This window comes from Alexandromys fortis, unplaced genomic scaffold, assembly GCF_014885135.2.
Source record: "Alexandromys fortis isolate MF-2015 unplaced genomic scaffold, M_Fortis_MF-2015_v1.1 scaffold_8_9099976_23576923, whole genome shotgun sequence".
In the NCBI taxonomy this organism is placed as follows: domain Eukaryota; kingdom Metazoa; phylum Chordata; class Mammalia; order Rodentia; family Cricetidae; genus Alexandromys; species Alexandromys fortis.
In genome coordinates, this window is record NW_026067899.1 from 13453575 (window position 1) to 13468280 (window position 14706).

Below are 14706 nucleotides of genomic sequence, written 5' to 3' on the forward strand. Positions count from 1 at the left end.
TTAAGGGCCACTTCCAAATGTCTAAGTATGAAATGGCACAGTTGAACCAGACATGATAGCATACTCCTATAATACCACTAGAGAAACTGAGACAGGAGGATGGTTATGAGTTCAAAGCATGCCTGGGCTACCAATAATACTCTGTCTGGGAGTAGGGAGAGGCACAGGTATAAAACTGGGCAATAGCCAGAGATAAAATGGGAAGGGGGATACATGGTGTTCTAGGTATCCTAGCTAGTTTTACGTCAACTTGACACAAGCTAGAGTCATCTGAGAGGAGGGAACCGCAAATGAGAAGACGCCTCCATAAGGCTGGGCTATAGGCAAGCCTGTAGAGCATTTTCTTAATTAGCAATTGATGGGGGGGGGAGAAAGGGAGGGGATTGAATGAAAGGGAAGGCTAAGGAAGGCTAGGGAAGGGAAGAGAAGGGGAGGGAAGGGAAGGGGAGAGGAGAGAAGAGGAGGGAAGGGGAGGGAAGTGAGGGGAAGGGAGAAAGTTAAGCATTATAGTATGGAAGGTATGGTGATGTTTCAAGTTGAAGGCAAGAAAGATCTGGAAAAGTCTGGGAGATGCCAAAGATGGAAGAAACATTGCAAGAACATTTATGTTACCTTCAACATCACAACTTAAGTAGTTCCGCACTTCATTCAAGATAAAGTTGATGTCTTCTTCCGAAGGAATAGGATGGCTAGTGATGTCTGTTGGTGAATCGGTAGTGCCAGCAATAGTCATCTTCTCCCAAGGCAGGAAAAAGATAACTCTCCCATCACTGGTTGCAGGATCAAGAAGTCCCATGTTCTCGGGGCTGGAGTAAAAAGAAACGTATTTCTTTTCTGTTTGACATTAATGTTCAAATAAGTAAAATAAGAAAGAAGTAAACTATTATTTATTATTTCATTCTAATCGATAGACATTCCTAAAATTTTTACAAAATGGGAAAAAATAGGACCTGAACAAATGTGGTAATAGTATCTTGCAACCCTCCCCATCTAACAGTGCAAAGCTAATTAATTATCTTTCAGTTGTTTTGGTTTTTATACTTGGGACCATTCACATTAGATAATGTCAGTGGAATAAACGCCTATAATTTCTTTTATTATGGCCAATTAACGATGACTCTTCAACCTTTCTTGGAGTCTATGAAAAGTATTTTCCTGGGACATTTGACATTTTGTACAACCCACAGTAGAAAATCTGAGGAGTATGTGAGAAAGCAGAGCCAAACTTTGGAGAATCTGAAATGGAATCACAAAGTAACTCCTCTGTTCCTTGATGCTTCAAGGAACTCACGCCACTTTGTCAAATGTGAGACTTCTCACCTTATTTCAAGGTGACAGGAGTGTCAAAAATGCGTGGAGAAGAAAAGAGATAGATTTTTTTGTTTGTTTGTTTGAGTTTTGCAATTTGCTAAACAACAGTGTTATTGAAAGGGCCAAATGGAGAGGAATAGGTTCGCAAGGGGAATCTTTCAAGCAGAGAACACTAATGTATTATGTCAATAATTAAAGTAACACACAAGTCCCTCACACAGATGCAAGAATCTTTCTAAAACCTAACCATGAATTTTTACTAACACATAAAAAGTAAAATCACAAACACATTTAAAGAATGGGCAACTGTAAACAAGCATTAATAAAACTTAGATGGAGCTAGAGAGATGGCACAGCAGTTAAGAGCACTAGCCCCTCTTGTAAATAATATGATTCAATTCCCAGATCCTATGTGGCAGCTCGTAGCCATATATAACTCTAGTTCCAGGAGAAAGGATGTCCTCTTCTGACTTCCTTTGGCACCAGCATGCTCAAGGTGCACAGACATACATGCAGGCAAAAGATCCAACCCCATAAAATAAATAAATTAAATGGAAAAAATAAAATCCTTGGATTGATTGTTAACTAAAAGTTATTGCTTGAATTATACATTTTCAAGAAAAAGTGAAGTCATTAAAGAAGTGGGAAGGAGCTGAAAAAGTGGCATATTCAAATTGAGTAATAGAATCTTTACACAGCTGTCACATTTGACTGAATTCTCCCAGTTAGTGTTAAAGGTATGTTCTACAGTGAAATTCCTTAGGCAGGAAACAACCACATTTGTTTTAAGTGATTTTTAAGAACTCTCTCCTATGCAAATAGGTTTAAAGAGAATGTAGTAGGCTTCTTATGTTTATTATACCCTTAAAACAGTCCAAAGATTTGTTCAAATGGGTAAGGAAATGAGAGGTTAGTAACTTTAGAATAGCAAACCAAAAATATTTTACATAAAAACAGAAATCATTGATCAACTTCATTAGTGCTTCTTCTCTATGTAAACTACAAAGACCAGCCTTTCTCTGCAAGGCTGCCAGCCCTGCATAGCTCCGCCTTCTACATTCAAAGAGCCAAAGGAAGAGCACCACTCCTTCAAAGGCTAGCCTTACCCTAAGGCTCCCACCACCATCCGAGGTCCCAGAGGGGAAGTGAATTTCACTCTAACATCCTGAAAAACAGTGTCCAATATTTTATCAGCTATAAAAGGGATTAAATCTTATTTGCCTTTGAAACCACAATTCCTGATCAATCTCACGTCAAGCTCCAAATTGATGCCCCCTTAGATTAAACCACCAGTCACTTTAGGTTGGAGACTAACTTCAAATTCCAAGATTTGGTTTGATATATCGCTTTTTGTTGAAACAAAACATTTGAGAGATTTCAGAGACATTTCATGTTGGCATAATTTATATACAACCATCTCACAGAGTAGACAACTCCTGAAAGGTTTCAAATAATGCAAATGATGAACGTAAGCACAAGATTCTGAGCTAGACAGGAAGCAAAGTCAGAAAAGCACAAGTACTGAGACCCTCAGAAACTTCCGCTGCAATAAAAGCCATTTAAAGGGTGAAGGTGACAGTTACCAGGCGACATGTACCTGGAACCTGTAGAGAATCAGATGCTTAAGTGAAGACATATGTGTCAAGCATAAAATTAACAAGCACAGAGGGAAGACAGAACTACTAACAAACGGTATAAAATTTTAAGAATCCACTTGGAAGTACCTTTCATCAGTTCTAAATTACCTAATTCATAGTCTCCCTAGAGGGAAAGTTTGTTTTCTTATGAAGGATTAGTTCTGCAAGGTCACCCTAAAGAGTCAGCTCTGGCGACAATCAGTATAAAGTGAGAGGCGCGCGGCTCTTTTCAATCTGTACGATTCGTGCCGCATCGGCAGGGGAAGCTTACTAATTTATGTGTGTGTCTAGGATTAAAGGTAGTGAACATTTTTCTCATGCAGACCATTGCTTTCCTGAAGAACCCTTAGTTAAACTGAAATCAATTTATTGTTAACCACTTAGCAATCAGTGTTAGAGCTAACAGTATGTACACACATTACAGGAAAAAAAAATTGACCTCTTGTCAGTAGTAAAAAGCAGGCTAGAAGGAAGAGGTGATTGCATTCGTGCACCGCAGTCAACTGGAGTGCTAGTGTTGCTGTAGGAAGAAAAGCACGATTCTGGGGAAAATTCCAGGCTGGTTTTTAAAATTAAATTTACAAAAAATGATTTCTGTATATTGGGCTTTCTCAAGCTGAAATAATTCTCCTGGGGTTGGAGAGATGGCTCAGTGGTTAGGAGCACCGGCGCTCTCCCAGAGAACCAGAGCTCTATTCCAAGCAGTTTTATTGGGTGGCTCACAGCGGGGAGCTCCACCTCCAGGGGTTCCAATTCTTTTGGGCACTGCAGGCACCTGCACTCATGTGTACATACACACTTTACATCGACACAGACACACAACTGAAATAATAAAATTAAAATACTGGGGCTGGAGGGATGGCTCAGTGGTTAAAAGCACTGGTTGCTTTTCAAGGAGCCCAGGTTTGATCCCAAGTACCCACATGGTGTCCCTAGTCCATCAGTAACTCCAAGACTAGGTAATCCAACACCTTCTTTTTGACTTCCATGCACAAGTTCTAAGCGTGCATGTGGTGCAGAGAAAGACATGCAGGCAAACACCAACACAGATAAAAAAAAAAAAATACATCTCTTAAAAAAAAATACTAACCATCCCTACTTCCCCCAAACACACACCTAAAAGCTGTTCATGGTAACAGCTTTTGGAATTTATGGTCATTCCACATGTGGAATATTAGTTAGGGTTATATCAAATTTTACTATTCCATAAAGGTACTTCTGCAAATAACCCAAAAAGAAAGAGTGCACACGGCTTAACTCTTTATCTACTAGCCTACACTCAAAACGTCTACGGCCACTAAAGTTAGCAAGCTTCTACACTAACCAGGCATTAAGGATATAACAGCTAAGAAAACAAGATAAAGCTGAGTGCGGCACCAGATGCCTGTACCCAGTTCTTAGCAGGTTGAGGCAAGAGGACTGTAGGAATTCGAAGCCATTCAGGACAACAGATTAGATGCGGTCTCAAAATGGATCCTTGCCAAACCTTGTACAAGTTATGTGCTAAGATGAGGCAGGACCAGAAGTTCACAGTAGTTTCATGAGGGGTCCATGCTGAAAGGAAGGTAGTAACCAAACAGGAAGTTTAATAGCAAGTAACAACTGCCGCTCCTTAGCTAACCACTCTACAAGAACATGGCAATTCCTTTCCCAGTAATGGGTAAACTAGGGTTCAGGAAATAAGATTTGCCTGCCAAAGAATGGCTGAAGTGTAAGGATTAGCCTAAGACCTCTGTGGGTGAGTGATACAACAGAGAAGGAAACCTAAGCCCCACGAGGCTGCTGCTGAACAGAAAGCTTGCAATCTCAGCACTCCGAAGCTGGGGCAGCAGGATGCAGAGTTGGAAGCCAGCCTGGGCTACAGATGAAACTCTGTTTAAAAAGAAACAGAGAGGCAAGGGGAAAAGAAGGAGGAGAAAGATGTAGAAAAATCTCAGCAGTGAAGATAAAAGCTGCGTCTGTGGTTCTCATCTTTTAAACAAGCTAGTAGGCCAGAAAAACATGGGTGGTTAAACAGTGCAAGGTGCTTCCCACAGATCTACTTCATCAGATACTTCAAATATTTAAAGAACACTCTCATACAAAATCATATGATCTAGACATTAATCTCCAACATATTTCTGATCTTTGTGCAAAAAAATCTATAGACACATGTATGTCTTAGATCCTACTACACAATGTCTAGGTGTGTATCTTGAAAGACCATTGCATCATTAGAGCTTTTCTAGTCTACTAAAGTTATTTGAAGTTATAGTTTTAATGTGAAAGTAAGCCATAATCTATTTATTTCTCCAAGGTGGAATGGAAGTAGTTTAGAATCTTCTGTAATAATGTCAAAATGAACAACTTCATATATAAAACATTTCATGAAGTATTACTAGTTACTAGACGATCTGTACTCTTAGCATAGTCTTACAGACTTTTTCACAGATATATTACATATTAATAGTGTTAATAACAATAATTGAGATGGAAAATAGAGAAAACACATTAAAACCTACTCAGATACAGCCAGGTGAACTTTGACAAAAATGCCAAAAATACACCCACACCAGAGACAAGATGGCCTCTACCACAGATGGGAAAACTGGACATCCACATCCCCAAAACAACTTCAGATAGGTCAAAGACGTCAATGGAAAGCATGAAGCTAGATACAGACACAGGCAAGGACATTCTGAAGAGGACTCCAGTTGCTCAGAAAATAATGCCAACAGCTGGCAAATGGGATTTCATGGAATTGAAAATTGCACAGCAAAGAAGACAATTAATCAAATGAAAAATGTCTGCAGAATAGAAGAAAGTTCTTGTTAATTATACATCTGACATAGTGCTCATTTCTAGAATATATAAAAACTCAAAAAACACATAAATAAATAAATAAATAAATAAACAAACAAACAAACAAACAAACCAGGGGCAGACAAAGGTGTCTACTGCCAAGCCTGATGACCTGAGTTCAAACACATGGACTTACACAGGAGAGAATAACTCACACAAATTGTCCTCTGTCCTCCACACACATGCCATAGCATGCATGCATTCACACTTGCACATGATCACCTGTAGGCATGTGTGTGTCTGTGCGTGAACACTTCTACGCATATGCACACAACATGCACACACACAAATATGTAAATGTGATAAAAATGTTTTGAAATCAATCAAGCAAGCCAGTCAATAAGATGACTGGGCCAATGATGGAGAAAGTTCTCAAAAGACGAAAAACAAATGGCCAATAAATTCATGAAAAAAACATTCACTGTCATCAATCATCAGTGAGAATTGCAGTTATTAAGAAAGCAAATAATCACAAATGCTGGCAGGAATACGAATGGGGAGCCCTATTCACTCCTACTAGGAGTATAAACTAGTCTAGTCACTATGGAAATGAGCATAGAGGTTCTGAAAACCAAAAAAAAAGCTAAAAACAGAAACATGTCTACCATATGATAATTCCGTTTCCATAATGATAATTCTTGGATATTTATCAAAAGACTCCAAGGCAACATGTGACAGACGCTTGCACATCCATATCAATGTCACACTGTTCTCAATAGTTAAGAAGTCAACCTAGGTGTCCAGCAACAGAGGAAAGGGGATGAATACACACTGTGCAGTTTCTTTCATCCTAAAGAAGGATGAAGTCATGTTGCTTACAGGAAGAAGGATGTGATTGGACAGAATCATATCACACCAATTCCACCAGTCTCAGGAGCACAAATATCGTGTCTTCTCTCGTGTGTTTCCTAGATTTTTATAAAGATCCTTAAAATTGTGTATGTATATACAACATGAAAGAATAAACCAAAGGGGACTAGTGGGATGGGGGTACGGGGAGAGAAAGCCAGAGGACATAGGAAAAACATACTCAATGTACAATGAATGTCAGAAAGTGTCCCTCATGTATCAGAACCATAGACCAATATACACAATGAAAAAAATGTAAATAAACCACAGTAAACACTTCCAAAAAATTCTAAGAGTGTAACAGAAGACACTTAGTGTGTTGTGAGCCTTTCTCTCGGGCGATGGGTGTCAGCACTGAATGGTGTTACCTGTAGTACCCGGGCATCACAATGTGGACACCTGCGCTGGCCTGGCAGATGACAGGGGCATTGCTGTCATCCATTTTGCGCACGGAGTCTGTGAAAGGTCCGGTGGCATTGATAACACATTTGGCTCTCACGTCAAACTCCTGCCCTGTGAAGAAAAGTGGCATCGATTACATACTCCGTTTGTTCTCTGCTCACCAGAGCTGGGTTATTAGTCCATCTATTAACTTAACTGATGGCGAGGAAGATCACATTCCACACTATGTGACATGCACATCCACAGTTACTGAAGGAGCCAAACAAAAGGCTCACTCCTGAGTAAATTTACCCCAAACAAGTCTGAATTAAAAAGGAAGAAAGCCAACCACCTTCTCATTGTGGGTCTCAGTCTATTCGTAAAGAGCCTATGATCTGGAGGGTGGGGATACAGCTCAGTGGTAGAGCTCTTGCCTGGTATTTGAAAAGTGGGGATCAATCCCCAGCACCGGGAAACAAGAGCCATATAAAGTGCCTATGACCAAAGTACTAAACACAAAGAAAGTGGAAGGAGTACATGGTTTGTCCTTAAAACGCAAATGCAAAGAGAAAGAGAAGGAAAGGAAGGAAGGGAGAAAGGAAATGAAAGAAACAGCTGGCTACCGCAGGGGATTAAGACACCTGACACCAAGCCTGGCAACCTGAGTTCAATCCAGAGAACCTACATGGTGGAAGGAGAAAAAAGACTCCAAGCTTGTCCTCTAACTTCCACGTTCATGCTATGCCATTGTCCACATGGGCACACAGGCACATGCATGTGCATGCGCACGTGTGCACACACACACACACACACACACTCACACACACAGAGATGAGAGAGAGAGAAAGATGAGAGAGAGAGACAGAGAGAGAGAGAGGAAAGAGAAGAAATGATGTGGTTTTGCAGCTGCCTACCCAGGGCTAGGGCTGTGGCGAGAATGGAAATCTCATTGAGTTCTAAGTGATTGACTCAAAGGCCGTGTAAATGCCCTGCCTGTGCCACCTAAGTGATGCTCAAAGACTTGGCACATTGATTTAATTTTATTAATCACATGTTTCTGCGAGGGAAATGAAAAGCATTCACAGCTGTAAGAGTTCTGCGGGCATTTATTATTATCCTTATCATTAGTGTTACTATTTAACACAAAAGGGAAAAATTGGCAAGTCCCACAAGGGAAAATTTTCATGTTAAACCAGGCATTGTTGACAATAAAGAATATAATTAATATGACTGAAGTCTGCCTTCACTGAAAGAAAAGTGACAGAAAAATCCTAGCTCAGTCATTATACAAGCACAGCAAAATGCTAAGAAATGCCTCCCTTGTGGACCCTGGCATACCTGTGAGGACATCCTTGCACCGTGCGCCGCTCACACGCTCTTTCCCAGTTTCGGGGTCTTTCTTCTTGAGCAAGCTCACCACCTCCATGTAATTGGCTGTGGCAGCCCCATACCTGGCAGCGGTGAGGGCGATGGCGAGGTTCATCCGTGCATCGTTGTGTTGTCCTGCAGCAGAGAGAAGCACAAGGGGAGGGACAGGAGTCACCTCGAGCCACGGACTTGTGGTAGAGAAGTGTGTCACAACAGATATGTCACGAAGGTCCCTGTCACCTGGAATCTACTTGATGGCTGGGCAGCTCTACAGGGCACCATCTGCAGATCTGCGCTCAATCCCTGGGCAACATTTACCTGCTTCCTGAGCAAGTGCATGCTGTGTGAGATTAAAGTGATGGGACTCGTCCTTTCCTACCGAGCTGACGCCAACTATCGGGAAGTTTTAAACTTATTTCTCAAATAAGTAATTATTCTCTCCATGTGGGAACATATGTATGTGTCAGACTTTTTCTAATACAGAGAAGCCATAAACATGGAAGCTAAGCAATTCAAATCCTTGGAATATCTGACACCCCAACTGGTGTTGACGAACAATTTTTATGAGTGCATGCCTATCTAATATTCAAAATCAAGACTTTCCTCTTCCGTAGGGAGTCTCAGTATTCCATAAAAGGATTTCTCTTGCTTTGAATTTTGATCAGGGCTCCTTAAAATGTAGCATTTTTTTAATAGCACATAAAAGGTAAGAAATTAAGCAGGGCAAAATTTAATTACAGAACAATTCCTACCTGTGTTGTTAGAGATTTATTGCTGAAAAAGCCTAGTTAAAGAAAACTAAGGGGGAGGAGAAGGGGGACGAGATGATTAATCACTTTAAAATACTGGCATCACTGGAGACTTTTCCTATTTATTATTGCCAGTGGAGTTAACGCTGACCAGGAAGAATTACTCTACATCGCAGGGCCAGGTTCTCTGTGCCCTGAATAATTAATTATCCAGGGCTAGATGTATTGAATCAGAGTTCAAATTCCCACACATCGGGCCCAGTTCTATCAAGATAATACTGATACAGGGAGGAATCTGTAATGGATATTGTTGTTGATTTATGCCGCCAGCATACCAAACATGTAGTATAAATGGTTTATGTAAAGTTTCTTCCTTGTGATTCAGTCTGGGAGCCCTACACGAGTCATCTGTTCCTGGGAAAAGGGCAAAGTTATAAAGAGAGAATCGATGACTGAAGATCCTGCGGCCCCTCCCCTCAAACATCTTATTCGAAAACCGCCTGAAGAAAGCCAGCCTGGAAGAAACTCTCCACCTAAGTACAAGCACTATAAGGGGAGAGTCGGTATCAACGCCTGACGTGCAGAATGATTATTGTTCTGGGGTGGCTTTATCGAAAAGCGCGTCATTTATTACCCTTAAAATATTATATTGGATTTCCTGTATCAAAAGTCTACAGATTAAAGAAAACATACAAAGGCAGCATTCGGGATTCTGGAAAACATGCAGGCTCCATCAGCTTCCAATCAGTCTGATCCTAAAGTGGCTCAAGACAGCCAAGTTTAAGAAGCCGACCTTCATTAATGTAAGTTCTTTAAAACCAGAAGTTGTGAGAGGCTAGATGGACACACACAACCCAAGGAATGAAATGGCCTCTCTCTATACAGTTGCTTTCTCTCTGGAGTAGAGATGACAAGAATGCTGGGTTTAGTTGTACACCTTTAACCCCAGCACTCGGCAGGCAGAGGCAAGTAGATCTCTGTGAGTTTGAGGACAGCCAAACACTATCTCAAAATAAAGTAAGTAAATAGAAAATAGGCAACATCCCATGGACCCTTCCAGTGGCTTAAGTGTTTAGCAGTGCACTGCCTTGCTGCCTCCCTGGCGCAGGCATGCATTTGGTAGCACAAGAAAGCCACACCATTTACTGGTACGAGAGACAAGCCATAAGTCATTTTTGCCTTAGCATGGAAAGTGCAGAGTGGGTGAACTACTTTAAACCCTAGATGAAGGCACCATGGCCGGCAGAACCTCCAGTTACTACCCAGAGGATCACAACTTCTCATTATCCTTCAGCTTGGACCTCCACGCCCAATTTAAAGGTGCCACCGCTTCCCTACCCCGTCCCTCCACCCAGAAGCTGCTGAGATTTATACTCTGCTTGCCAGTTGTTTGCTTCCAAACTCTAATGATCTTAATGCCAGTTCAAAACAATGCATTCCTGAGTTTATGTGGCAAATCAGCCACACAGTCATCACCAACTCCAAGCTGATTCTGATAGCACCCGTTTTTCTTCACCTTGGTTCAGGATTGTCATTTAGTGATGAAATTCTTCAAGATTCAATGCTGGTCCACCACATTCCTACCCCTATTAGCCTTATAATCTCAAATTGCTAGAATTAGCTGCAACTACCTTGTATCTGGGCCTTCTTGTCTTTACCCCTGCTTATTACTCTTCTGGTTGGGTACCATTCTGGAAGTTCTAGGAAACAATTCTAGGATCCAATTCCTGTATCTCCTCATCAAGTCTCCCCTTATCTGCATCTTGTCCCTTCAAAGCAAATTGTGTGTTCTTTCTCTCAGCTCAGCATTATGTCTTAAATGTACCTTTTCTACAGACTTTCTGAGAGTGTATTCACCCATATTTCATCTGTGTTTATCTTTTGTGGTGGGAAGATGGGTTCTGATACAGGGTCTCACTATATTGTTCTGGCTGTCGTGGAACTCACTCTATAGAACACGCTGGCCCCAAACTCACAGAGATCCACCTGCCTCTGCATCCCGAGTATTAGGATTAAAGGTGTGCACTTCTACAGCCCAGACAACTCTTACTTAGAAAAATAGAATTCCTTTCCTATGAGCTGAGCACTGAGACAAATAAAAGGAATGAGGTAAAGACAGAAGGTAGCCTGCCCAGCTAAACCTGACCTTCCATTACAATAACTGGGTCATCCCCCTGCTGCAGAACATAGCAAGAGTCCTATGTTGATTCTTCCCCTTTCCCTGTCCCAGAACAAAACCAATATCCAATAAATGTTGCTAATTTTTTAGAAGTGAGTAAGTGGTAGCTAGATATTTGAGGGCAGTGGAAAAGCTAGCAATATATAAAATCTAAATTTAATCCCAAACTAACTAACCCCTCTAGGTAAGATGAACAAACAGGGAATGAAGGGGCAGTGTTTCTGAGAGTGTCCCTAAGGACTAGCTCACATGCTGCCCTTGCGCTGTGGAGACGCACACATAACCGTGATTAGCTCCTACAAGCTAAAGAGCAAGGAATGGGCTTCTGCCTGACCAGGGGCTCCTGTCTCCACCCAGAAATACTGTGTCCAGGCATCTCTTCATGGCTTTCCCCTTAGCTCCTCTAAGCCCGTCAACTTGCCCTTCACCGTGGACACATCAAACCCTGCAGTGAGCACTTCTGGAGGTGTGATACATTTTCATCATTTTCAACTAAATTACCCCACTCTGTTTCCTGACATTTTTGAAAAGTGTCTCTGTGTGTCCTGTAACTTTATTTCTAGATGAAGAAGGTTTTGACAACACTGCCAATCACGAGACCAAGATGGGATTAGCCTAAAACGCCCACACAATTGATCCACTCATGAAGTTTAGATGTTTCCAGCCCATTTCCTCAGCACCAGGCAACATCTCCTGTTCCATTCAGCAGCACTACCTTGGCACCCACACAAGGGCCCAGACGGCAACTGTGCAAATCTGTCTCCTGCTCCGTGCACGTCTGCACTAGAAATCTTACATATGGGCACACGGCAAGCATACAGTCTGAAGGACAGAACCATAGGAAGGGGGAACTGCCCAAAAACAGGGCATGAGATGTACCCATCAAAAAGAATACAGGTTGTTGGGGGAGCTGTGGTCTTCACGCCCAATGGCCTCCACAGAAGAGCGAGAGACTGTGTCGGAGAAACACGTGTGAGCGTGTGTATGTTAAGGGGAGCCACCTAAAAGACAGGCTCTGTGCAAAACCTCCTCACAGATACTCAGTTCAGAGCGAAAGCCTGGCAGCTAAGTTAAAGGACAAACAGGGGAGGAAGAAAGAAGGGGGAAAGGAAGGAGGGCAGGACGAAAAGGAGGGGAGGGGAGGGAAAGACAAGAAGGGAGGGGAAAAGAGGGGGGAGGGAGGGAAGAAGGAAGGAAATGACTGAATGTACCAAGAATATGAAGGATAACTACATTTGAAAAGATAAAAAGGGAGTAAACAAGCTGGTACAATTCTGTGGTGCTCTCATGATCCTCTACAATCCCTTTAGTACAAGATACTTTTTAAATCCCTGGCTGCGTAAAGACCTATGCATAAATAGACATGCCTAACTCCCACCTACCTACTAGCACAGAAAGTCTAACCTTAACCAATTTATTAAAATTACACCTGTCCTGATGTCCTCACCCAACCGCCAGTTTGCAATTAAGAGAATTTCCTCCCATCAGCCTATGCCCTGACCTGAGTCTGAAACAATCATTTTGATGAGCAACGGGGGCCAGGTGCCTGCCAGAGAGAATCTTCTCCTACAGCCTTGGCCCCATTTCCAACAAAATCCTCACAGCGTGCTTCATTGTCTCAGGCTGCCTGTGTCACCGTGACCTCTCCAGCAGCTTCCCCTTTCCAGTTGGGCTAATGTACAAAAGTCAAGCTGATCGAATGCAGCCATTACATTTAAAACTTCCCTTTCCAAAGGAAGAAGGCAGGAAACTGAGAGAAATAGGTGTGTGTGTGCATCAGAGTGTGGAGATTCTTAACTTCTGCTTTACGTGCATGTGAGGAGCACGGTTTAGAAGGAAAAGCTGAGATGAGAATTCGTTTCATTCATTCATGAAGAATTCTGACCACACAATTTCCAAAATCATTGATTGAAAGTGCTTTCTGTGTTAGAACTGGTGGGGTCAGGATACGTGGAGGGAATGAAGCAGAGATAACATGCTACAGGGTGATGCTGAGGTTGAAGTGAGGGTACCATTCACCGGGCTGGGGGGATGTGGATAAGGCAAAACATTTGTATGTCTCGTGTCCTTTACAGAGAGGCTGGGTGCTTCTGAAATTACACAGCTCCTGCGAGAGTCTGTTCTTCTCAAGGTATTGCTTCTCAAACTTTGTATAAATGTCCAGTAAAAACCGGTCAAGCCAAGCATGGCAGCACATTCCTTTAATACCAGTATGTGAGAGGCAGAGGCTGGTGAATCTCTCTGAGGCCAGAGAGTTCCAGGCCAGGCAAGGCCACATAATGAGAAAGTGTCAAGAAAAGGAAAAAGAAAAGGAAGAAAAGTCAAAAAATAAAGGTGCCTCACCGAGGAAATCAGAAGAACGGGAAAAAATAGAAATTATCCTTTTTCAATGGTCTAAAAATTTTAATGATGTTTCATTTGTATAACTGTGTGATATATTACAAATTCTATCTCTTACCACTTTTTCATAGCCATGACTTTTGTCATAAGTATTCCGTGTCCCCTTTCATTCTTATTCTAGATTCCACACGGGACATTGCTTAGTCAGTGGAATACTAGTAGCCATGGCAAAAGCAGAGTTTCAAAGGACTTGGGCTCCTACTTCCTGCCAAAGCTGTGAAAAGGAGGGACATTCTCAGGTGAGCAGGACACAGGGGAAGATGTGAAGTGTGATTTGTACCAGTCATCCCAGCCCAGGCCATATCAGCTCTGTCACTCAGTCAACACCTACCTCACAAACAGATTCAAGTTTAGCAGAGTGCAAAAGATCACCAGTCTACCCTAGACAAGAACAGAGGAGCTGTGCAGATAAATGCCAATGTATGAGCAAAAAGATTTAAGCAATCAAAGAATGGTCTGGAGAGACGGCTCAGTGGTTAAGAGATGGTTAGAGAACCCGGGTTCAATTCCCAGAATCCATATGAAACCTCACCACATCTGTAACTCCAGTTCCCTGGAACCTGACACCCTCTTCTGGCTTCCAGGGACACTGCACCCACGTGATTCATATAAATACATGTAGACAAACTCTCAAACATATACATTTTTTTAGAAAAGGAATTAAGGAAGACCAGTTACGACCTTCTATCATGGCTATTTCTTACAGACACCCAAAGCCTATACAAAAGTACCAAGTACAGGAATACAGGTCTGGTATAAGTATGACTCAAATATGTTAGGTAGTACCTACAAAATGACTTTTCTCTTACTGAGATTGTAAAGTATTCACCTATATTTTATACATATTTACCAGAAATTAAGTTTTTTTGAAAATCATCCCGCATTGCTGTACATTTTTCCAGAAAATGTCTTCTAATACAAGACTATAGTCTTTTAATATAAAATAGAGAAAACCAAAGGCATAATATTCCAAGTTGATGAATTGGAGTAA

At 41.7% G+C, this 14706-nt stretch overlaps 1 protein-coding gene across 2 annotated transcripts in view; it reads right to left on the minus strand.

Annotated features, from left to right (window-relative positions):
- Positions 1-14706, minus strand: part of Gpd2 (glycerol-3-phosphate dehydrogenase 2) — a 136424-nt gene that overhangs the window by 23182 nt on the left and 98536 nt on the right. For both annotated transcript variants that reach the window (XM_050122261.1, XM_050122257.1), the window contains exons 7-9: positions 8358-8522; positions 7007-7151; positions 613-806 (exon numbers count right to left, since the gene is read on the minus strand). In XM_050122261.1, coding sequence (XP_049978218.1) covers positions 613-806; positions 7007-7151; positions 8358-8522 — 504 coding nt within the window. The remainder of the gene's footprint in view (positions 1-612; positions 807-7006; positions 7152-8357; positions 8523-14706) is intronic.